General features: G+C 40.6%; 2 protein-coding genes across 3 annotated transcripts in view; one reads left to right on the forward strand and one right to left on the reverse strand.

Moving 5' to 3' along the window:
- Window positions 1-6,361: 6,361 nt before the first annotated feature.
- On the reverse strand, window positions 6,362-13,992 carry ERH (ERH mRNA splicing and mitosis factor). Its single transcript, XM_050953645.1, has 4 exons — window positions 13,865-13,992; window positions 11,538-11,625; window positions 9,888-10,008; window positions 6,362-6,846 (listed from the first exon to the last, which is right to left on the reverse strand). The coding sequence occupies exons 1-4, from the start codon at window positions 13,865-13,867 to the stop codon at window positions 6,744-6,746; spliced, it is 315 nt and encodes a 104-aa protein (XP_050809602.1). The 5' UTR covers window positions 13,868-13,992; the 3' UTR covers window positions 6,362-6,743.
- A 338-nt stretch (window positions 13,993-14,330) lies between these two features.
- SLC39A9 (solute carrier family 39 member 9) overlaps window positions 14,331-24,728 on the forward strand; it is a 30,354-nt gene continuing 19,956 nt past the window's right edge. Inside the window, exons 1-2 of one of the 2 annotated variants that reach the window (XM_050953602.1) lie at window positions 14,331-15,078; window positions 23,399-23,507. In XM_050953602.1, coding sequence (XP_050809559.1) covers window positions 14,983-15,078; window positions 23,399-23,507 — 205 coding nt within the window. In that variant the 5' untranslated portion in view covers window positions 14,331-14,982. Of the gene's footprint in view, window positions 15,079-23,398; window positions 23,573-24,728 lie in introns of those variants that run through there. The other variant, XM_050953603.1, reaches the window with a different exon arrangement.

The raw sequence follows: 24,728 nt of genomic DNA on the forward strand, positions 1-24,728 counted from the left end.
GCCAGTATAGACACAGGTTTGGGCACTGGGGGCTGCCCTAATATGCACCTGGCTGCCTGTGGCCACCATGGGCCATTGTGGCTGCCAGGAATAGCCAGAGTGCAGCAATACTTTGATCATGTCTCCTTTCCTTGGGAATGCCTCTAACACACTCCCTGGAGGTGAGACTACTGTGGAGTTGAGGTAGAGCTGTTATTTGGCTCTATCACAGCCAGGCAGCCCCCTATATCAGGGAACAACCCCAGGAGATGGCTCTGCTGACTGTGCCGTGAGATCACAGGGCAATCATGATTCAGGCCCCCTGTTGTAATAATGGAATACATTAATAGGGAAAAGGGCTCTGAGGAATTCAGGAATCTCGTCCTGTAAAACAGGCATGGCACAAGTAGCACCAATGCAAAATTCCTCATGCTGCCCTGCAAGTTACCCCAGCCCCGATCCAATGGTGGGAGAGTAATTTGATGTCTGTGCTAAGATGACCAAGAATTATGTCAGTTAGCCCTGGTGGCATCTGTTCTTTAGAAACAAGGACTAAAACTACCACCAAATAGACTTGAACTGGATACCTAAAGGTAAAAGAAACTATGTTCTGTTATCAACCCCTCTAGCTATGCATGCCACTTCCAAATAGGAGAAGTCATTTCCACTGTAGGCTCTCTATAAAACAAAGTCTGACTGTCAAACCCCACATCCACACCCCCTTTCTGTTCACATGTCAGCAACTCAAAATGCTTCTCTAAATGGGAAGAACTGGTGTGGTGTGAAGAACAGTCTGTGACTGACCTTGCAACACCTCATCAAAAATTAGAGCTGCAGTTGCCCTAAATCTTCTCCTTTTGCAGATTGTAACATTCATCAGTGCTCGTAACCAGTCCTCCTCAGGTGCACTCAGAATCCCTTAGACAAGTTTTCTGAGTATTTCTAGGGACACCATAGAGAATAAATTTATTGGCTCAGGAAGAACTTCTCAGGAAGACCAGGTTGTAAGTGGCTGAGGCAGTTGCTCCAGCAGAAGACCAGAGACAAGGAATGGGGTTGAGATTGTGAACTTCCTACCATGGCTACTACTGATGACCTACATGGCTGGGGAGCATGACCCGAGGTTCAGGACCACAGCTGTAGATAAATTACCATAAGGCCCCTTTAGGGACACACTATGTTGCAATAAATATATACCCACACCCTTTTCAATAATTGGACATAAAACTTAGAGGAAAACATCTACACTGACCTGTGCATTACCTGAATCACCCATATTGGGGTGAATTCACAACTGGTGTGAGATTTTGATGGAGCTTTGCCACCAATCATAACATAGAGGACCAATTTTTTTCAAAGGGATCACACAATTCTGCCTCCAGTTGTATGAATGCAGCTTTGTACACACAAAGTCTCGCACACACAATTTTAAAGCCTAAGTACTTACACACTCAAGTGCCAGAATTTACATGTGCAAAACCCATCACTTGCATGTACCATCATGCTCAAAGTGCACAGGCAGGTGTTCATGTACAAAATTGTCCACTATCCAAGCAAAGGGCAGAGTTTCAAAATATGGGCTTCCAGAAGTTCCATCCTAATATGAATATTCTAAAGCCCCTGCGTGCAGCACACTGAAGTTCAGTTGTGGTAGCCTGGAAGTAGAAATCACTAAAGCTTCTCTAAACTGAAGAGGCTTTTCATTCCTCTATGTTTACCAGGGACAAAGAAAGGTTAAAACTGCCCTGGGTGGATCAAAAATAGAGTCTTGACTGCTCCCGCTAAAAAGTAATGCTTTGCACTTCTAGACCATCCTGTGTCTAACGCTCTCAAAGGGCATTACTAATCAAGCCTCCACTCCCCCTATGACACAGGGAGGACACAGGGGACATATCCCCTCCTATGGATAGGAAAACTGAAAAACAGAGTTTGTGATTTGCCTGAAGTCACACAGCAGGTCTGTGGCTGAACTGGGAATAGAACCTAGATCATTTGGCTTCAAGGCATATCACTAGCCATGCTCCCTCCATATATCACTCTCCAAAGGTTTGTTTAGTTGAGTAAAGTGTGCTTGATTACCCGGGGGGAGGGGGACAGCAAGGCATTGTAGTTGTGTTTTTCATCCTAGTCTAATCAGTGAGATGGCTGAAGCTTTTATCTGAGTCAGTTGAGTTCATGGGACACTTTTTTGTTATCTTGCATTCACATAACTGTGTATGTAATGCTATCACCTGTAACCTTCAAACAAGTTCAGAATCTTCACATAATACTGTCTCAATAAGAAGTGAGTATAAAAACCTGAAAGCTCTCCAGTGCTGCCCACATGGGGGTGGGGAGGGGCTGCTGGAGAAAGATGTAGGAGGCTGGAGTTGGTACTGACAAAAACAGGCAAAAGTGTGTGTGTGTGTGGGTGTGTGTGTGTGTGGGTGGGTGGTTTTTCAGGGCTTCTTTCATAGGCCAGGGCCCATGTCAGCTGATCTGTTATCATGTCTTAATGTACCCCTACTTCTAGCAGTATAAAGAAAGGGAAACAGTAGTAGAGATGCGATGTGTTTCCTAGCAATGAGCAAATGATCAGACAGACTCAGAAAGCTGGAAATCTTTAAAAGGTTTTAAGCTGCAGATCAATTTTCTCTGTGCTTTCACTTCTAAGTGGGCAAGATGCATATCTCTGAGTCTCACTATTCGTTACATGGACCCTAGACATAGGAGTCAATACCTTAGCAACAAGCAACTGCCAAAGCCCAGCCAATTCCAGCTGGAGAGAACTTGAGAGAGTGCAAGTATTAAACTTCAAAGAGCCATGAATTCCTTTTAATTAATTTCCTTTACTTTGCTGGACAGACAACTGAGCTGCCATATTAATAGTGCAGACACTTTAAAAAAACCACTTAATGCCACTTATCTGTGGTACCACTTACAGTACTATTGAAGACTTGAGGGAGGGATTATTTTTTGTCTTTCTCTGGCCTATTAGCAAATGCTACTTGATCTCTAACTGCACCAGCTCAATTAGTGATCACATTGGCCTCAATGCTCCCTTCCACCACCTGCTGCAGAAAGAAATCAAAACCGTAGAAAAACTATAAGGCAAATGAACAGAGAAGAGGCAGCTACACCGTGTGCAGTAATGCTGCTTTACTCCCACCAAATCTATCTATGCACTTTATTGCCTCTGTGATACATCTGTGGAAGCCATCAGTCTACTGAAAAATGGAGGCAGGGCCAGGGAGTGTCAGGCAGGAAAGGTCACTTTAAGGGCTGTGTCCCCACCTAAGTGGCTCATGTGAAGTAATAAGGATTAGTTAATGCAAGGGTGGCCAACCTGAGGAGCCAGAATTTACCCATGTACATTGCCAAAGAGCCACAGTAATACATCAGCAGCTCCCCTCGCAGCGACTCTTGCTCACCAGCAGTCCCACCAGTCAGTGCCTCCCCCTCCCTCCCCACACCTCCTGATCAGCTGTTTTGGGGCCTGCAGGTGGCTGGGGAGGGGGTGGAGAGGAGCAAGGGCATGGCAGGCTCAGGGGAGAGGGCAGGAAGGGGTGGAGTGGGGGAAGATCCAGGGGTTGAGCAGTGAGCACCCTCCTGATGCTTTGGAAAGTTGGCACCTGTAGCTCCAGCCCTGAAGTTGGTACCTATACAAGGAGCCACATATGGCTCCGGAGCCACAGGTTGGCCACCCCTGAGTTAATGCTACTCAGGCCTGGTGGTGGCTTGCTAATCAACAGCAGCGATGCCATTGTGTGTGTGAGATAGGAACTGAACCGAACCCAAAGTACAGTCCTGGATGCTTAGCATTTGGGGCAAGGTTTCTTGGCCATTCCTATTTCTTCCCTGCGTTCGCTGCAGAGCTCAGTGCACACAGCAGCCACACACATGGGGAAGTGCTGTGTTTGTTCTCCAGGTGTTTTTGCTTTGGATAGAAACATAAGGACCATGGAATAGAATAGCAGGTTGACTTTAGATTATGCAGATAGTGCAGGAGGTGGCATGTCAGGACTGACTAGCATATGTACTAACTTCACATTGCTAGGTAAACCCCTGCTGACGCTCTAGCAATAAGCTGGGATATGAAGTATAGCTGCTTGTATCTGTATGTGTCAGACTCAAACTGAGCACAATTAAAAAGAAGAAAAGAGAGCCTATAAACTGGAGCACTGCCCGAAACTCAGCCAGCTAACCTGGTCACGCAAGCATAATTCAGATTACAGTAATGAGAGCACTAATTGCTGATGCCCCATGTTGCCTTGTGGCATCTCCAGATGGGCCTTTAATTAACTTCAGTGATTTTCAGATATAGTGCAGTGAAATGATTAACTGGTCATGATAAACACTGTCACTCATAATATGCAAAACCAAACATTTCCACTCAGAACAATTGATAAATCCACTTCTTTGGTGTTCAATCAAACATCAGCTATTACTGTTCATCCAAGGCTAAATAAAATTACAGCAGACAAGACACTGTATGAAAAAACTTTATAGGACTGGCAGCACTGCTTTAAAATCAATTTCTACTTCAAGTGATCATTCTTAGACTAGCTGTAGGAAGTAAAAATATGTATTTTACAAAGATGCACTGAGCTCAAAATTTTCATATCTTCCTTAAAGTTAAGCATCTGAATAAGTGGATTTTCCAAGAAGCTAAGTTCCCACTGACTAGTCTCAGCAGAAGTGAATGTGCTCTTGCATTAATTAGTAACACTGCAGGAAAAGATCCTGCAAAAACAGCAAGATTGAGAAACCAGATATCTTTATGCTTCTACATTCTACCTGATCAGCAGACCCCGCAATTGTGGGCTCCAACAGACACAATGATGGCTCCATAATGGTTGAGGAAACTGGAGCCTGAAATTACATTATATTTGTACCCCAGCCACCACTGCCTTTCATTGTCTATCAGTTTTCTTGACAGGCTGTTGGACTGCATTTATTTGCCTAGCAAGGCTGAGTATGATTCCACTGTAGAGATTTGTGCTGGACCTGAAAAGTTATAACTTAATGTGGATTATAAGCAAGGCCTTTCATCTTCATTTTGTTTAAAAAGTCTAGGGAATTTTAGTGAAAAATTAAATGGATGAAAACTAGTGCAAAAAATTAACCAGCATTTATGAGTAAATATTGGGGGAGAGGACAAAAAAAAGCAACAAATAGAGAAAAAATAAAAGTTTAGTACTGTGGTTTATTTATTCAACTGTATTTAGCTGCCTAATACATAGTGCCACTAGATGGAACCCAAACACATTGGAGCTCTGAGATACTGTAACAAATAATTTAATGTGGTTTGCTGTTGGAACTTAAATTGAACATACAAGCACTGCATGCCCCTGATGAGTTTATGAAACATTATCTCTAAGCCTCCTTACAAATAAAACTTTTCTTCTTTAATATACCAACAGTAAACTGTTGACTTGATATAAGGCGCTTCAGTATAAATTCCACAAGTCCTAGGTAACATAGGCTCCAAACTTTGGGTGAAAAGCAGTAACAGCTAATAGCTTGCACAAAACCAGGAAAATTTTTGGTAAAAATCAGTAATAACTGAAAACAAAGGCCTTGATTATAAGTAACTGATATACTTTATTCTAATTCAAAATGGCTGAAGACAGAAGTGTTATTTTTTTCTGGTTTCACAGTCATTTTGCTTGTCAGAAGATTCCATGTTCAGTGCCCATTCTGCTAGTAACATCACAGAAATGTAGCTCTACTTAATGAGGTGATACAAGTGCTGTTTATAAAACTGGGTTGTGCCTTTTTTGCTTCCTTGTGATGTGTAAAGAAGGTTGGAAAGCTATTTTTAATTTTTCTGCGCCCCATTTTTTCCCCTTCAAACATTAGAACTGTCAGGAATGGTCCAGCATGGTGCTGCTGGAGGTTTTCTTGAGGGGCATGTATTACAAGCTCTCTCCGTGGAAGATGTAATGTTGAATCTTTAACAAAGGCTTCCTTTCTCCAAATGCTAGGCATTAGAGTTAAAAGTAAAGCAGATTGGCAACATCTTCCTTTGCCTCAGTTGCTCTGCTTTCAGCCCCATGAAACTTGTGATGACAATTTCACAACCTTTTCACTTACTATAAAGTCTTCCACAATATTCCCAATTTAATTTTTTTTATTTTCAGCTCTCTTTATTTCAGGCTCTCTCTCAAAGCCATAAGCACTCAGTCCAAGAGACACATCAGCTTTGTTTACCGACCTTATTGTTTTGCAGCACTTAGGAAAAAGTTTGCTCATATAAAGCTATATGCTATGCAACAGAAAATCTTTCATAGTTCAGTCCACACATGCCTTCCAATCCCTGTTATACAGCACACTGACCAGTAGGATTTAAATTACTCTAAAGTGCTTTAGGAGTCAGATAAGAAGTCCAGCACACACATGATTTAACTAAAGAGTATTCATTTTATTTTCCGCTAAGTCTTTTGTCTCAATGACATAACTAATAGTTGGATATCCCGCAGAAGGGCAGACACAGTGAATCTGGCAAAGCATATGAACAGCCCTAGGGGGTTGAACAAAAGTAGGATTGTTAGCCGACCAGAGAGAAACAAAGTTAAATCCCTGCCAAAGATGTTACATTTTCTTCTTCATTTACACTAAAAAAAGGGTTTCAAACTGAACAAAATCCTTGTGTCGCTAACAATACATTCAGTCCTGACTAGAGTTTAACAAGATGACAACAGGATGACTATAATACAAAACTTCTACTACTGTACACACCTGTTGTCCAAGCCCTCCCCAAGCCCCATAATGAGGCTGCCCCATTATTTGCTTGCTTGCTGAGCCTGCCTGCGGAGGAGGACGTAGATCTTCTCCTTTATCCAGTCTTTATTGTAGGGTTGGTATGTCTGAGTGTCAGCACGGTAACTAGGGAAAGAAAGAAAACCAAACAGTTAATGTAACATTGCTTTGTCCTTCGGTTTCACATTTCAGAAGAGGCTTAACAACTGTCTGTAAAGCTCACCAAGTGTGTCAGATAGCAAAGTAATTATCCATGTTTTACAGACAGATAGCTGAAGCTTGATCGTGCTTCCATTTGACTGAGTGGAAATTTTACCTAAAGTGACCTTGATCAAGTTACACAGTAAATCAGTGGAAGAGCATGGAACAGAACCCAGATGTTTCAAGCACCAGTAACTACTAGGTCACATTCTCTCTCTCTCTCTCTCTTACACATTAAAATTCAGAAAAATGATTTTTCCCCATCTACGGAAAGTGAACAGAGAGAGCCTTTAAAAAGTGTTTTAAAACGCCTCAGAATTTGAAAATTTTATGCAAGTCATGAAACTTTTTAAAAATTGAAATGCTGGTCCTCCTTGAATTTAAGAAACAGCGGGCAAGGTATTAATTTTCAAATATTTAAATAAGTGAGAAATTATTTTCTACTTGTGCTTAGAATCTTCAAAGAAGGTTTTTTTTTTTTTTAAACAAAGATCTTCCAGTCACATGAGGCTTTATAGAGCTCTTAAGTGTTTTCTTCATTCTCCCTAACAAGATCAAAGCCAAAAGAATAAGGAAGCAGCTCCAGCCAGCAACCGGCAGTGAGTCTAGATCCCAGAACAAGCACACTCCCCCCAAAAGAATACTACGAACTAAGCATTCACACATTCATTCTCTCTTTACAAGTTAGGGATTACAAATTTATTTGAGCTCATTTACTTTATAAACTAACTCAGGACATTGTAGTTTATCACCAAGATCCTGACAGACCCAGGAAACGTAATTATATTAAAACACTGCCTCCACTTCTGCCAGTCTTACGTATTTACAGCAAAAGCAACTCAACAAGCTGATACATCAGGTTAGCTAGCTGTGTAGATGTAGTACTAAGATTTGTCCCCTCATGCCCAGTTTTAATCCTTAAATCTGGCATGTGCCTTTTGAAATATCCAGTGCCTGACCTGGATACTCCAAGAAACTGTGGCGTAACGGGATTAACAGAACATCTTTGAACATAATCCTTTCTACCCATATGACAAGGACAAGAAAGGGATCGTTAGCATTAAGCCTTGGATGGGCCAAAAATTAATATCTGTAATGCCATTTGATTCAGTTCAAGATACTTTTTTTATTAATTCTCAGAGAGCACTAGATGTATCTTTAAGAATCAGTAACTAAAGCTGCATTGAAAGACCAGATATCAAGCCGCATAGAGATTTGTGCAGCCACAAACTGTGCATAGTACATTACCTGCTAAGTATGCCATCTGGTGGGAAACTATAAGCTAAAACAGAATTTGGCTCAAACACACTTTGGCTTTACTGGTTTGACTAGGCTCCTGATTAAAAAACGTAATATTGTATTAAAAAACAGAGGTTCCTTTTTGAAAACAAGGATCCTATCATTAATCTGTCAGAGGGGAAAACAAAACATAGCATGATTGATCAGCCCTGCACCACCCCAATACTGCTGTAGCTGGGGATCAAGCATGGCAGGGGGAGAGCTCAAGGACAAGATAAAACTTCAGAAACTAGTATTAAGTGATCTTTTCATCCTTCTCATCAATGACTTTGGCTAATGAATCTCAAGGGGTAAGGAATCCCCTGCAGGCTCTCTTCTGACTTCTCAAAATAATACATCGCAAAAACAAGTAATTGTATGAGAGAGGTAGTCACTTATTAAAAATAGCTTCACTGCTGCTGGATCAAGTTTTCTAGAAGACTTACAGACCTGCACACATACCATACTCCGTAACTTCCTACAGCAGTTATCCAGTACTTTGACAACCCTTTTACAGTTAACTTCTACTCTGATTATGAAGAGCAATTGTGCCCATGCCAATTGAATAAGCAGAAAAAGATAGTATAACTGAATGTTAGACTTCTTGTCTTATTTCTACAAAATTTAGGGATGCAAGTAAAAAATTAACTGAATATTTATGGTATGAAGACCGGCTGTGAATTGCTAGAAGTGCTGAGATTTAAATTGTATTTTCCAGAGCAGAACAGTAGGGCAAATGGGTCTAGTCACCTATCCAGGTGTAGGAAAGCATGCAGAACTTACAATGCCATCTTGAGCTGCCCTCATGTTTTATACACAGATGAGAACCCTGGAGACTACAGGTGAGATTTTCTAGGCGACTTAAGAGCACAACTGTTACTGAGAGTCAATGAGACTTGTGTTCCTAAGTCCCTTAGGTGATATTTTTTTTTTAAATTCCACCCTGCATTTCTAACATGCAATGCTCTGTTTTGATCTACATGAACTGACTACAGCTTACTCCACTTTAGGAAAGTTAGGTGCAGCCTGTAGGCTCCCTAGCATGTTGCCAATATGATCCTCAGTGGAGTAAGATATACCCAACACTGTGGCCTCTTCAGAATCAAACCATGCTAGACAAGCTTTAGTAGCTTTGGCACTCCAGCACAAAGCTTTCTTATGACGCTTTTGTTAAATTAGGGATCTAGCACTAGCACTAGCTCTGGACAGTTTCTAATGCAATTTGCAATCCTACTGAATTGTTTGGGTACAAATACCTAAACGGTTATAAATATTATTGTAGATAAGATCTGAAATGGAACTGTCAACTTTCAAAACTATGTGTACTTACTCTCAGACAAATGTTATGTCCCAATGCAACTCTTGCTAAGGGCGATATGGAATGCCACTCTGTTTTATGGAACACTGCTGCGTCACCAACACAGCTCGTTACACCACACAGAATATAAAGGGCATTTTAAACAAAAATAACACGTTTCTCATCAGTAACTGATAGGTACGGGTGAGAATGGATAATACTACACTAATGTAAAGTATTACATCACTGATTTTGTACATAACCTTATAAGTAATTCCTTGTAACTTTTAAAACACCTGTTTTCCCAAAATGGGAGGGAAGCCATCCCTTCATCCGCAAAATAGGATGGGTATTTGAAGTACTACCTTCCATACAGCAGAATAGTACTTACACAAGACAGCTAAGGTCTGCCAGGTCATCAATAAAATCAAACAACTGGCTGATGTCATATGTAATGGATGGGCTGTTGGGATTCATTCTCTTCAGATGTTCTTCATACATTTTACAAACTCCTGCAGAGAGAGAAGAACTTTCAGTACCATCAACAATGGCATTAGAAGACTATTGGTTTCAGTTTGCCATAAGTTCCTTCTGGTATTAAAGTTAGTTTTTAGAAGCACATTTAGAATGGGAACATGCTGATGCTGTAGAATTGTTTTAATAGACAATACCACTCAGCTTTAATATTTTATTTCAATTTTATCATGTTGATTAGTTCTCATAATTGTTTGTATAGCACCCAGAACACATTGATGTGGGAAATGGGTCACTATTATTTACACCTTTTTAAGGTATCACTGTCAAATAGTTCAAGACCATGACTTATGAAGTAGTGAGAACAGTCTTCTGGATTTTAAATCTACACTTGGGTCAAGGCATAATTTTACAAAAATGTACAATATACTTTTTTTTTTTTTTACACTGAGTATACAGGGCAAAAGTTTAGAATTATCTCATTGCTGATTTAGAACCAGCAGTTAAGTTGACAAATCCTAGCAACAGAGCTGTACACATGCCTGCTGTGCAGCAGGATCAGACATCAAGCAAGGAAGTATATATTCTCAAATGGAGCAACGGACTTTCATTCATTACAACAGGCATCTTAGAAGAAAAAGTATTTTGGAATTTTTTTTGGTGGGTAAAGAATTGTGTAGTTGAGGAAAACTTTAATGCAGTTGGTACAACAAGATATTCTTGATGTTAGAGAGTATAAGAACTAACGTGATATACCACATTTTTTACATGTTAACCCCCAGTCAGATCTTCTTTGCATTGTGCTAACGTGTAATGCTAAATTAAACACCCAAATTGCTTCATGTGTCATTATGCAGTCTGAACTGTGAGATTCTATGTGTCTCAGACCCTGGTCCTGAAGTGCTGAACACTCATTCTATTGACTTGAATGAGAGACGAGTGTGCTTAGCACCTCTCACGATGAGGCCACCGGTGAATCCATATAAAATCAGGCCAATTTACAAATGAAAACATTGTCTTCCATCTAGCCTGCAAACTAGTGTGTGTCTGAAAGTCAAACCGGTTTCTTTCTGGCTCACACATTTCCAGTAGCAGAGTTTGCAATTAGTATTTATCCAGTTGATTATGTGCAGAACAATGGGATCTAGATTACCATTCATAGTAGTATTTACTTTGTAGGGATAACAAATTAGTAGTTAGAAAATTGGGATCTTATCCTGCAAAGGCAGACCACTTGCACAGTGCACCCCTCATTGCAGTTTCAGGGCCTTAGTCAGTAAAGTCAGAATAGGACTCTGAATAAACACAGGAAGATGATTTGTGAAATAACGAGGAGTCTTTTTGAAATAATTCTTTCGCCCCTATGTGCACTTGAGTCTTGCAGCAAACCGTTACACCAACAGGGTGCTTTTTGATAAGTTATTTTTATACCTTTTCAATTTAAGGAAATGTGTTCAGAATGGATTCTCTCAGCAGGTGAAAGTTTGGAAAAAATAATCAAACTAAACTGGCCTTAACAAGAAGAGATCATCTAAAGCATCTTCACCCCAGAGGCAACAATACTTACCTTCCATGCACTCATTCACCGACTCATAGTCGGCATATGTTCTCCCTTCTGGCCTCTTGGTAGGCTGAACAAGCAAAATTGTGTGAGACTGCACAAAAACAAGACAGTGAATCAGACTTAGAAAGACATATTAAAACCTATGAAGACTAAACTGAAGGTTAAAAGACCAACCCATGAGACACAAATTCAGCTGTATTTCTAGTAATCTGATCTTATATACTTGTAACATATAAATCTCACTGTATAAAGGAGAATCAGAGTCAGTCTTAAAATGGCTTTGCATTTCTTTCTAAAAAATCCCATGAGGCCTGTAGTACAGAAAACAAATGTCCCATTATACCATGCATTAGAAACTGAAAAGAGGGCTGCCCCAGCAATTTTTTCTTCCAATCACAGTTACATTAATCCTGAGACTTGTCAATGCACACGTGTGTTTGTCCTGAATAACAATCTTGTATTATTTCACACTCAAAAACACTGACTGCATTCAAGAAATAGCATGCAAGGCCCAGGCTCTTCCCTTGTAAATACAACACTAGGATAACAAAAGAAATGAAAATTTAAAAAAAAGCTACTATATTGGAGATTATATTGATTTGCTTATTCCATTGTAAATGCTGGCTGTAACTGGTTTTGTTTTAATACCCTACATGATGGAAAACCAGAGTGGAATCAAACTTTCATTTCACTAACATTGCAAATCTCACCTCAGAGTGAAAAGCCAGTACATGAAACATGAGATTGAGTATTCACTATCAGTTACAAGTGAACACAAAATTCCACAATTATAGTCTGCAGTTAGCTATCTGAGGATGGATGTATTTTAATTTCTAAGACTTTCTAGCTCCTTGCACCTTTCTCCAAAGCACCTGATACTGTCCGCTTTCAGACACAGTATTGGACAAGATGGAAATTTCATCTGATCTGTTATAGCAAGTCCAACTATGTTTTTGCCAGGTCTTTTAAAAATGGCTTTAATTACCACCTATGGACATTTAATGAAGTGCAGAAAACCAAAGTACTAAGGCTCAGACCTCAGCATCTACTCAGTACCCATGCAGAAAGGCTTCTACCAACTAAGATGCTGCACCCATAGTAAACAGTGGACATCAGGGATGCTGGGGATGGAAAGAGGGCAGGGCCAGGACACTGATATAAGTACAATCAAGTGAATGTAGGCGGTATGTAGCAGATATATTTAGGGTTTTAAGTTACTCCTACTACCAGCCAGAAGTAGTGGTTTGCTTGAATTGGCTCAAGAACTTCACTTAAAAGAATGTCATAGTAGCATTAGCCCTTACAGAAGTGCTTCAAATATTTCCTCTTCACAGGCAGCTGTTAGCCAGCTATCAAAGCATTGATCAGTAGGCTTCCTTCCCTGCAGTTCACTTTCACATGAAAGTAACAAAGCACTAGGATTATCAGCTCTTTCTGCATTTCACGTAGTTTAACCAATGAAACTATATATATATATATCTATATCTATCTATCTATCTCAATTTCACTTTCCGTTCCCAACATATAAAGAGGGCTCTGAATTCCAAGTGCTACAAGGAAACATTTCAATTAAAAAACACCAGCACCTGTTTAATGGCATTATGTTCGACAAATGCAAGGAAGCAGCTCTTTGAATAAGAGTTTATAAAGATTAAGAAGTGACCTGCAGAGCATTTTCTAAAAGTTGGACTGGACTCCCGGCCCCACGCGTGTGATGTATACCGGCCTTTCGCTCCCTTTGGGGATTTCATTTACACTAGTTCTCCTGTCATGACAGACTTTTCCAGCCCAAACAGACCTAGAATTTCTGGTGTAAACGAGCTGAAAACGCATCGCGAAGAACCCGCCTAGACCCCACGTGCGCAGCAGAGAGAACCAGACAAAGCCACAAGCCCAGTCACCCCTAAGGCCAAAGCCCCTGCCCCAGCGGCCAGGGCAGACACGTGCTGTGGGTGAGGAATCTACCCGCGCGGAGAAGCACGGGCCCCGCACGGAGCAGCCGAGGGCTGGAGATGCCCGTTGGGGAATCAGGGCCCCTCCTCCACCGCGGATGCGAAAAAACCGCCGCGCGAGGTTCCCCGTGATCCTGCCCCGCGCGAGCTAGACTCGCCTCCACCCCTCTCCCGCGGAGCTCGTGCGGGAGGGAAGGGGCGGGGTCTGTATCCCGCTCGGTCCCCAGCCCCGGAGTGGGAGGCGGGAGGAGACACGCGGCTGGGGACTCCGCCAGGCCGCAGCGCTACGTCGCCCTCAGCAGACCCATTCCCGCCGCCACTATGGCGCGGCCCGATCGACCCGGTTCCTCCCAGCACCCCGGAATCACCCCTCCTCACCATGGCGACTCGCTCTCCACAGCCCCGCCGACTGTGACGGTCCCGAACGTACAGTTCCCAACGGTCACCCGCAATCCCCCGCGCTAACCGGAAACACTCCACCAACCGCCAACCAGTCCCTAGCGTCCTACCATAGACATCACGGAACCAGACCAGAGCGTCACTAGTGCTATAGAGAAACTCTCGCGAGAATACCACATGGAAAAGCGTTCTCCGGTTTTGCGTACCTGGGGAGGGGCAAAATGGCGTCCTTCTTTGAGACTTTAGCAGTCATCTTTGATAGGGGCACCGTATCCTATCAGAGGCTTTGCGCCTCTCGCCCCTTCCGAGATGGTCCCTTAGTGATTATTTGTCCGCCATCTTGAAATCGGGCGGGAAGCGGCGACAGAAGGTGAGTCACGTGAGAAAGACGCTCCGTTCCTACTCCCCCCCGGGGAGGTTCAGGCCGCTAACCCGGAAGCTGCTCTCGGGAAGGGGAAGTGTGTGACTGCGGGGCTGCCACTTGGCCTCCATGGCAGCCGCGGGGGATGCCGGGCGCAAAGGGGAGGCTGAAGCCTGAGCTCCCCGCTGAACCGCCCCCCTCCTAGTCCGCCGAGACCAGGGGCCAGCAGGGGAGGGCGAAGGCGCTGCCGGCGTCTCCCTGGGGCTGGTAGGACGGGCCAGGCTCCCTCCAGAGAGCTGCTGACTGACCTGTGTCTCGGGGCGAGCGGCCTTTCCGTTGCACCTGGGGCTGGTATCGTCTGTGAGCGGGGTGGGCCCTTCTCTCGCTCGGGCGAAAAGGTGCCCCCTGCCCCCAGGCTGTGGGAGAGAAAGGGCCTTTCCCTCCCCCGGGTGGCTTAATGCCCTGGGGCCCTTGACGAGAGGCGGCGAGAGGGGGAGAATCGCAGTATCTCAGTTGCTGTTGACAGATCCAGGGATCAGGACCAGGAAAGCTGGGTGTCTCTCACACACGTAGCTCTTGGGGGAGGGAGGGAGTTTGTGGCACCACCGGGGAACAGGCGCCTCTGACCTTCATGACTCTGCTGGAGCCACAACACCTGAACAAGTTGAAAAGCTACATGCACTAAAAGCTGCAAAAGTTGAATTTCACTTTAAACGAGTGGATAAAAAGCAACAACATGGATGATTTCATCTCCATCAGTCTCCTGTCTCTGGCTATGCTGGTTGGCTGTTATGTGGCGGGGATTATCCCCTTGGCAGTTAATTTTTCAGAGGTAAGCAGGTTGCACCACACTGTCCATCCCTTGTCATGCAAGAATCTTGGGAATGAGAGAGACAGACATCTATCAAATCGTCTAGCTCGTCCCCTTGGGGCTGCTGACATCTAGTTACCAGTGACAGTTTAAATTAAGGAGCTTTCTAAAGAAACATTGAGTGAAATATTAAATCTTATTCAACAGCACAGCGCAGAATCTCTGATGTGTGTAAAGTGTATTTTAATATTGCTTTAAAATGAATCCTACAATTAATTTGGAACTGCAGATCTCAACCTCTCATTGCCAAAGTAGAACAAAGACTCTGCATCAGTAGGAAGGAGGTGGCAGAAGCTGGATGTTTCTTTTACAAAATGGTTTTAGATTATAAACTCTTGAAGGCAGTGACTGGTTTTTATTATATGTCTGCATAGCGTCAGGGCTGAGGTGTCTAAAAACACTAATACAAATAATAAGAGAAATTCTCTACAAAACTCCTTTCCCTCTTTAATTTTCCAGAATAATATTCCAAAACCTTCATCATGGTTGCTTTCCCTGTGCACAAAGAAAATTGGGTGTGACTTCTAGAGCTCACAAAAATCTTCTGAGCATTATGTAATCTATTTAAATACTTACATGGTCCAATTCACTGTAGTATTTGAGGGAGATGGGGTGACTTAATAACCCACTGTTCTCTCACCTCTTATGAGCTGAGCCTCATATCTTCACAGTTCGCCACTGTTCAAAAGCGACCCCACCTCTCCCAATCCCCCAAATAGTTGTTTTTATATTGGGGTAGTACCCAGAACCCCCAGTTAGTATTGGGGCCCCATTGCGTTAAGTGTTTTACAAACAGTAACAGTTCCTGCCACAAAGAGTTTACAATATAAGTATAATATAGTGTTAGGAGTCTTATCCTTGATTAGACACATTAAGGACACAATGTTGATGTGGGGATGCACATGAATGAAGACTGTTGTAGAGACGTTAAGATGAAGGAGGAGGAGGAGAAACTTCTTTTATTAAATAAAACATGCTTTAGGCCCTAGCGGATTTCTTCACGTAATTAAATGTTTAATACTTGGCTCCTAGTTCCCTTTTTGCTTTAGATATGATGTATATCAGTGGCATTACGCTTTTTTGTTTGTGATTCTAATAATGGAATCAGTAGATGAAAAGGGGAGTTTAGAAGTGAATGTGATATTGAAAGTTTGTTGAGAAAATGTTTAAATGGGAATTATGGCCATCTCATAGTCTCATTAGCAAGGTAGCACCTTATGCATTAGCAATAATGGTTTAACTAGTAAATCCTTTTCCAATTTTTCTTGCTTTGCTTGTTACAAGAACTTGGCCTTTCTGGAATATGCACTAACCTGGTGTGCAAAAATAGTGAGTTTATTTACCTTTGTTCAAGGTTTAATTCCAAACTGTAATCCTGGGGTTCTAAACTAGATTAGTTTAGGAGTGAAACTACCTTTGCTTACTTAGAATGTTGTGAGATCTGGGTGCAGACAGTCTCAAAAGAAGGTTCCAAAGTCTGTATAACTATAGATTTTGAATTGAAGCAGTTTGTTTCAGGGATGACTTATTGAATTGTTTTCCTAAGTGAAAATCTAATTCATTTTCAAATAAGGACAAATCACTTTAGGCCCAAGTTCTTTTTAACTTGGCTGACATGAAGAGACTCTTGTGGCTGTGCAAGAAAACATTTTGGAGTTTATGGTTCTCTTGTTCTGTACAGGTTTTGGACTGGTGTATTTCATATTGGATTATATTAGGGTTTAATGCTCAAACAGTTCTTTCTGTACAGTGTCTGATATTGGCTCCCATCACCATAGTGTCTTAAGCACAATTAAATCAACGTCAGCTTGTTAAAATTTTTAACCGTGTAGACAACACTTCAGTTGTCATAATATTAAATCCTAAGGCTTGTCTATATGTAAAGTCGCACCAGTTTAGCTTAAGGTGTGTTTAAAAAAAGCTGATCTAGGTGAACTCGTGCAAAAGGCTGCGTGGACATTGTTATTTCATTTAACACCCATCTTATTTCAGTTTAGTTTAAGTCAATTAGGCCATGTCTCCGCTACTGGTGCTATAGCTCTCCCGCTGTAGCAACATACTGGACCAGGGGTCAGCAACCTTTTAGCAGTGGTGTGCCGAGTCTTCATTTATTCACTCTAATTTAAGGTTTTGCGTGCCAGTAATACATTTTAACCTTTTTAGAAGGTCTCTTTCTATAAGTCTATAATATATAACTTAACTATTGTTGTATGTAAAGTAAATAAGGCTTTTAAAATGTTTAAGAAGCTTCATTTAAAATTAAATTAAAATGCAGAACCCCCCGGACTGATGGCCAGGACCCAGCAGTGTGAGTGCCACTGAAAATCAGCTCGCATGTTGCCTTCGGCACGCGTGCCATAGGTTGCCTACCCCTGTACTGGACCCTTCCTACAGCAATGGAAAAGTTTTTTTCTGTTGTAGGTAATCCACCGCCCCCAGTGGTGGTAGGTAAGTTCACAGAAGCAGTCCACTGTCGAACTAGCCAGGCGTCCACACACGGTCTTGGGTTGGCATAGCTATGTCATTATCCCCCTGAGGGAACGACGTAGCTATCTATGCCTGTCAGAATTTTAAGTGTAGATTAGGCCTCAGAAACATGTTTAAGCTAAATTATATAAGTCACTCTTAAAATGTCTGTCCACACAGAGATTTCCATTAGTTTATCTAAACCAGTGTAAATGTGTGTGTGTGTGTAGATAAGGCCCTAATGTGGCTAATCTAATGATTCTGATTGAAGCATGTCTGTGTTGTGAGATGTTACTATAATTACATTATTAATTTTCATGAAATTACTTGTTCTCTTTTTTTTTCACTTTAACCTCTGACTAGCTGGTGATTATATTTTAAACAAGTAAGTTGTTAGTTTTGTCATAAACTAGCACTTGGCCTTGTTATATATCAAATTAGGATGATGGTGACTGCTTTTTCACTGCAGTTTGCTAATTGTTTAAGAAAAACTAAACTTTTGCAGTGACATCTTTGTAGCTGTGTAGAGAGTAGAATACCTTTTTATATTCCATTGAAATTTGTATTTAATCTTCTGATCAGACTTTCAGATCAGTATAAATGCCATGGTAAATCTTAGAAGAAGCAGCATAAAATAGTTGGCGACATTCTGCATTTATGCATCTGCTGATCACACACTTTTTTTTTTTTTTTTTTTAATTGAGCTGACCTAAACTGTGTACTGGTGCTTTTGAGAGCTCAGTTGTTATCTTTGACTAATACAGCTCCATAATTCAAGCTTTCCTTTAAATAAACCCTTTTAATGATTTACATGATTTCTGTTTAAACCTACTTTGGGAATTGAATCTCTTCTGTAATGTGAAATGTTAGATGCTTACAAAACAGGAATTTCACAACTTACTCCAGTTTTAATCCTTCTGTAGAGTTCATATTCATTTTTTTAATGTGAAAAGTTTAAGCCCTGGCAAGGTTTTAGGTTTTTTTTTTTATATGGGTCCATCAATAGTAATTTTCACTTGATTTTAAAAAAATGGAACAAGTCAGTTTGTCTGATGGTATGTTGCTGGAGAGGGGCCTTTAAAGCACAGTTGTAGTCAAGAAAGTGTAGTAAGGACAACTTCTTGCTCAACACCTAAAAACGGACATATTGAGTTGGACCAATCGTCCATCTAGCCCACTAGCCTGTCTTCCAACAATGGCTAATGCCAGGTGCTTCAGAGGGAATAAACAGAACAGGTAATCATCAGGTGATCCATCTCGTCGTCCACTCCTAGCTTCTGACAAACAGAGGCTAGGGCACACTCAGAACATACTGTTGCATCCCTGACTATCCTGGCTAATAGCTATTGATGGATCTATATTCCATGAATTTATCTATTCTTTTTTTAACGCTACTGTTGTTTTGGCCTTCACAATATCCTCTGGCAATGAGTTCCACTGATTGACTGCACTGTGTGAAGAAGTACTTCCTTTTGTTTGTTTTAAACCTGTTGCCTATTGATTTCTTTGGATAATCCCTGGTTCTTGTGTTATATGAAGGAGTACATAACATTTCCGTATTCACTTTGTCCATACCAGTCAAGATTTTATAGATCTCTATATTCCCTCTTAGTCATTTCTTTTCCAAGCTGAAAAGTCCCTGTCTTTTTAATCTCTCTTCGTACGGAAGCTGTTCCATACCCCTCATCATTTTTGTTGCCCTTTTCTGTACTTTTTCCATTTGTAATGTATCTTTTTTTGAGATGGGGCAATCAGGTCTGCACACAGAATTCAAGATATGGGGCTTACCATGGATGTATATAGAGGCATTATGATATTTACTATCTTATTAACTATCCCTTTCCTAATGGTTCCTAACATTGTTAGCTTTTTTGGCTGCTGCTGCACTCCCTATATATCTGAGTTACATACATTTGTTTTTGTTACTGTTACCACTGCTATTCAGAACCAATATCATCTATGGGTGAACAAGCTATATTGCATATTGGTTTATTCACCAGCAATAGTCCTATAGCCTAGGTGTCGTCATCATCTCCATCCTCTCTAAACTGGCGCATGTAGGCAGTGTTCAAATCCTGCCTTATCTCCCGCTATAAAATCTCTAAAATCCTACCCTTTTCTCTCTATCCATGCTGCTAAAACTTCCATCCAAGCCCTTTTCATCTACTGCCTAGGCTATAGAAACCACCTTCTCTCTGGCTTTCCTGATACCCACTTTACTCCTCTCAGCACCATTTAAAATGCAGCTACTAATCTTCCTGGGTCATCATTCTGTTCATGTGGCTCCCCTCTCTGAAATCACCCACCGATTTCCCTCTTCGCTGCCACATCAAATATTGACCTCAGATTCTTAGTCTTACCCTTCACAATTTAACACCTCCTAATTTATTATCTCTTGATTTGTATGGTGTTCAGTTGACTGTCAGTGTCAGCCTTGGTTATCCATTTGTCCACTTCTCCTGTGAAGACTTTTGGGCTTTTTTCTTATATGCTGCCACTCATGCATGGTATACATTCTGAATTAGTTCATAAAGACACTACTCGGTCCTCATTCAAATATTTCCTCAGGACTTCTCTTTAGCACAGTGTCTTGGGAAGCTGCTAGTGAGGTTATTGATGGCCAGAAGGTGCCTCTGAGATGTCTTTTCTTTTTTTTTTTTAATAGAACTATCAGCCATTTAGCTTTGCCTGTGTCCGGGCTATATAGTAACTATTTCCCTCGACTACCTTCCCCATTCTTGCCTCACTTGTTGCATCTCTTGTCATTTAGATTGGAAGTTTTTTGGTGTTAGGATAGTTTTTTTACTCTTTGTACTGTGGTTAGCACAAGGTGTGAAACTCATTTGGAGATGAGGAGAGCAAATCCCCTTATACAGCTATGCTCAATGGGTAGAGAGAAATGCAGGGCTGTATATTCCTAATAATTCACAGCACAATGCCTACCCTACCCTTGTCAATGGGAGGGTTTCACAGAGTTCAAAGGGAGCATGTGGCCTTCATGTAGTAATTAAACGTGGTTATTTATTAGCTGTTGAGTGCCTTGTTGTTACATTTATCACACATTGATGCTTCCATTTAGGCCCACTGCTATTCCTGAGCTTTGTTTCTTTCCTTCCTTATCCCCATCCTCTTTCTCTCCCTCTTCCTTGTTTTTGTGAGTCTTCTCAGTTCTTTTCCTCTACATTTCCTTGCCTATAGCAACCTCCAATTGACTCCACCAGGGCTTTCAGTCCCAGCTCCTTCCTCAATCCATCTATTAAAGTGATCAGCAATTAATAGTTAATGCTGACATAGAAATGCCATTATTGGGGTGTAGAGTTGACACTCCAGATTAATAGAGAACAGAGGATTTTCCCCTACATTGTTGTTTCAAACTGTGGATTCAGGCAGATGTCACTTTATCAGTTACACTCTGTTTATGTTTAGAAAGTTATCTCTGCAGCCATGAAGTCTAGAAATGTCCTTTTGTTTTTTAAATGAAAGCTGAGTTTCTGCACAGACTGGATATATCCTGCAGGCTTCATAAATACACCTTGCTGGCCAGCTGTGTATTTGACACCCTGGTCTACTACTGTTGGGCTCCTGATCAGGGTTTCTAGGTGCTACCCTAATTCAAAAAATAAGTTATAAAGGGAATGATCAACAAGTTGTACACTGTATTAATACTACATTATTTTTTATTAGTTTTAACATTGCAGGGTAGATTTTGGCTTCATAGGACAAACATTTAGATTTTTACAATGGACAAAAATAAGGATTACCATTTGTAGGGGGACACCTCAAAAATGGCCTTGCTTGAAGGCTCTGAAAATATAAACCTGACTCTGTCAAAATTGGGCTGCTGGTGGGCATCCTTCAAAACTCATATATACTTAAACAGTATTCACCACAGTGGATCTGGCAGCTGAGGTTCAGAGTAATCTTCATTGTCAATTAAAATAGTCCTTTCTATTGGGAAATGATATTTCCCATTTCATTCATTCTCAGCTGCCCTTATTTATCAAAGAAGAGGATATCTTTCATGTTCATTTCCTGCTCAAAATTGTCTGAGTTAGAGATGCTGACAATACACATTCCTATTCCAACTGTTTATTAACCTTTAGGAATGTAAAGTTAAGAAATTCAGTTTCTGGAATGAAAACCTATATTGTAAAGTTTTGTGGATCGTTTGTTCCCTACTCTCTTATAATCTCTCTTTCTTACTACTTTGGACTCTATCAGGCATGCTTGAAAAATAGTTAACTTTTTCTAATCAACCATAGAAATTAGAGAAGGGATAGTAATCTATTAATCTGCTCCACTGTTTTGGGGGACTGTACTGTAGTCTAATAGATCTCACTTTTGGGAAGTGGGGAATCCTGAATGATGATTGGCAAATTTTAACCCATTATGTATTTCTGACAGGGTAGATTGATATCAGTCACTGTTTCTAATCATGATTTAAATCAGCAAGCAGGAAATTTTGATTTAAATAATCAATTTTAATCTTGATTTGCATTTGTACTTTTTATGATTTTCCTAAAGAGAGGTTGATTCTCATTGATTGGTAAGCATTAAAACATATTAGTTTGCAACTAAATATAACCTTCACACTAAATTTGGTCCTCTCTTTTGCTATCCAGGAGGATACAGTATATCTCTGCATGATTTCTTAACCAAATGATATAGCTTAGCATACATTTATTCAGATTTTTAATTTTTATGTTTTATCACATTAGAAAATAGTGAATGTTACGTTTCTTCTTTACTAGATTAATTTTTTACTTGTGATTTGTGTCAATCTGCATTTGAATGGAAATTTGAGTTCAGTTAAAATGCACAAAAACAGCATTTTAATTTATTTTTATTAAATAAAATTACTGTAAATATGATGAATACATACAAAACATTTTGATAAACTTTTTTTATTTAAAACTAACTGATTTGTTAAACTAAATTATTAGTGAATTGAAATGATTATTTCTGGTCATCACATCCTTCAAGATTTTAGAACTAGCAGATCTCACCCTCTTGCACTTCATTTGTATTCACAAGCTCTCTTGCTTTTCAACTCCCAGTTATGTTCTTAACATTGAATGAATTAGCCATTGAACTGAGCTTTGAGTTTAATAAACTGATATGAAGAAAATACTCTCTCTGCACCTGCAGAAGAGGCTAGTTCTTTCAAAAGTTGGTCGAACACTTCAACAGACTGGTTCCAGGTGCTTAGCCAATGACTTCAGCCATTTCAGTGGTTTGATTTTCTTTAATACTTGAGCAGCAGACACTTCTTGAATATTTAGTTTTTTATTTAATCTAAATTATTTTAATAGATTATGGTAAAATTACACCTTAATATCAGCTGTTGTAATTTCAAATTTAATTTTAAATAGGTTTAGTTTTAAAGAGAGAAATGTATTAATCCAATTATATGGCCTTCTATCCACCTTACTTTGTAATTTAAAGTAACAAATCTTATGAAGCACTGAGTTATTGAGCAGGACTACATGAAGTAAGTTTACTCTAGCATAAAGTAAATAGTGTGTATTAAATAGTGTTTGGCAGTGTATGCAGAAAAAGTTCATAAGTGAGTCTATTGACTTCAGATCTCACTTAACACCGGATTAAAGTAATCTCTAAAACATTGCGAGGGAAACATGCATTGCATCCATCCTACCTTGATCTGTGGATCAGGAGTTGTAATTTGTCATGCTACTTCAACATTCTTGAGCAAAAATATTGATTCCAAATGTTAAAGTTTCTGGTTTTTGTTGGGGGATAGGAGAGTTTGTTGTTCATTACTAAAGAGTGTTACTTGTTTTATGCTTGCTTGCAGGAAAGGTTAAAGCTGGTGACAGTTCTGGGTGCTGGGCTCCTCTGCGGAACTGCCTTGGCGGTAATTGTGCCTGAAGGAGTACATGCACTTTATGAAGACATTTTGGAGGGTGAGGAAAAAAACAGCCTGATATATGTCCTTGTGCAAGACGGTTGATAAGACAGAAAGGCACAAGTAGAGTATCTTACTCTGAGAATAATTAAAGTTAATCTCTTGCTGAAACCTCAAACAATGGACATAATGGAAATTGCCTTTGAAAGAGATTTAATTTGTGTTTATAAGCTGCAGCTTTCTGTGGTTTAGTTCCCTTTTGGTTATTGCAATCATTATCAGTGGTATTTTATAGATCTCCATATATTTTATCTTGCAAAAGAGTCTCACTCCCTTGTAGCTGAAGAACTTTCTACACTCAGTTGACGTCAAACAATTTTGCTAATTAGTTTAACAGGCCAAAATTGCCTGTTAAATTAATAGGCAGCAGGTTTAAAACAAATAAAAGGAAGTTCTTCATGCAGCGCACAGTCAACTTGTGGAACTCCTTACCCGAGGAGGTTGTGAAGGGTAGGACTATAACAGCGTTTAAAAGAGAACTGGATAAATACATGGTGGTTAAATCCATAAATGGCTATTAGCCAGCATGGGTAAGGAATGGTGTCCCTAGCCTCTGTTTGTCAGAAGATGGAGATGGATGGCAGGAGAGTGATCACTTGATCATTGCCTGTTAGGTTCACTCCCTCTGGGGCACCTAGCATTGATCACTGTTGGTAGACAGATACTGGGCTAGATGGACCTTTGGTCTGACCCAGTATGGCTGTTCTTATGGTTTTATGTTAAACTAATTAGAAAATTGTTTGATGCCAACTGATTTTTTTTGTTAAGTGAAAATACATGTCTTAGAGAGACATAGGCATAGGGTATACCTGAAGCCCCAAAGTCTTGGATAACTGTACCAGTTATGCCATCCCTTAGTTTTATGAGGAAATGCCCATCATCTCTCATTCAAATGCATTCTAATCCTCATTGGAGCTTCAGGTGCTTTTCCAATGGTATGACACAGGTTTTGAGTAGATTTAAGATCAGTAACTCAGTCAAAGGTGGGTGGCAGCAACGCACTGGGTCCTAATACAAAGAAATGTCAAGATGGGGGAGAGGGGACTCTAGAGGACTTTTCAAACATGTTCGAAGTACCAGTACTGCTACTGCATATCAGCGGATGGGAACCACTACTCTATGCCACCATAGTAAGTTTGGGTTTTTTTCTTGATGTATCTGTGCTTTCCTTTTACATGCTTTGGAGGAGAATATATTTTTCATTTTTACCATTTGCACT

Source organism: Gopherus flavomarginatus, chromosome 5, assembly GCF_025201925.1.
Source record: "Gopherus flavomarginatus isolate rGopFla2 chromosome 5, rGopFla2.mat.asm, whole genome shotgun sequence".
In the NCBI taxonomy this organism is placed as follows: domain Eukaryota; kingdom Metazoa; phylum Chordata; order Testudines; family Testudinidae; genus Gopherus; species Gopherus flavomarginatus.

What these genes read in the sequence shown, in the direction of transcription:
- ERH (XM_050953645.1), bottom strand. An exon ending in GGTGAATGAGTGCATGGAAG is followed by an intron (nt 10,009 to 11,537) that starts GTAAGTATTGTT and finishes CTCTCTCTGCAG; the next exon opens with GAGTTTGTAAAATGTATGAA. An exon ending in GCAGACCTTAGCTGTCTTGT is followed by an intron (nt 6,847 to 9,887) that starts GTAAGTACTATT and finishes TTCTTTCCCTAG; the next exon opens with TTACCGTGCTGACACTCAGA.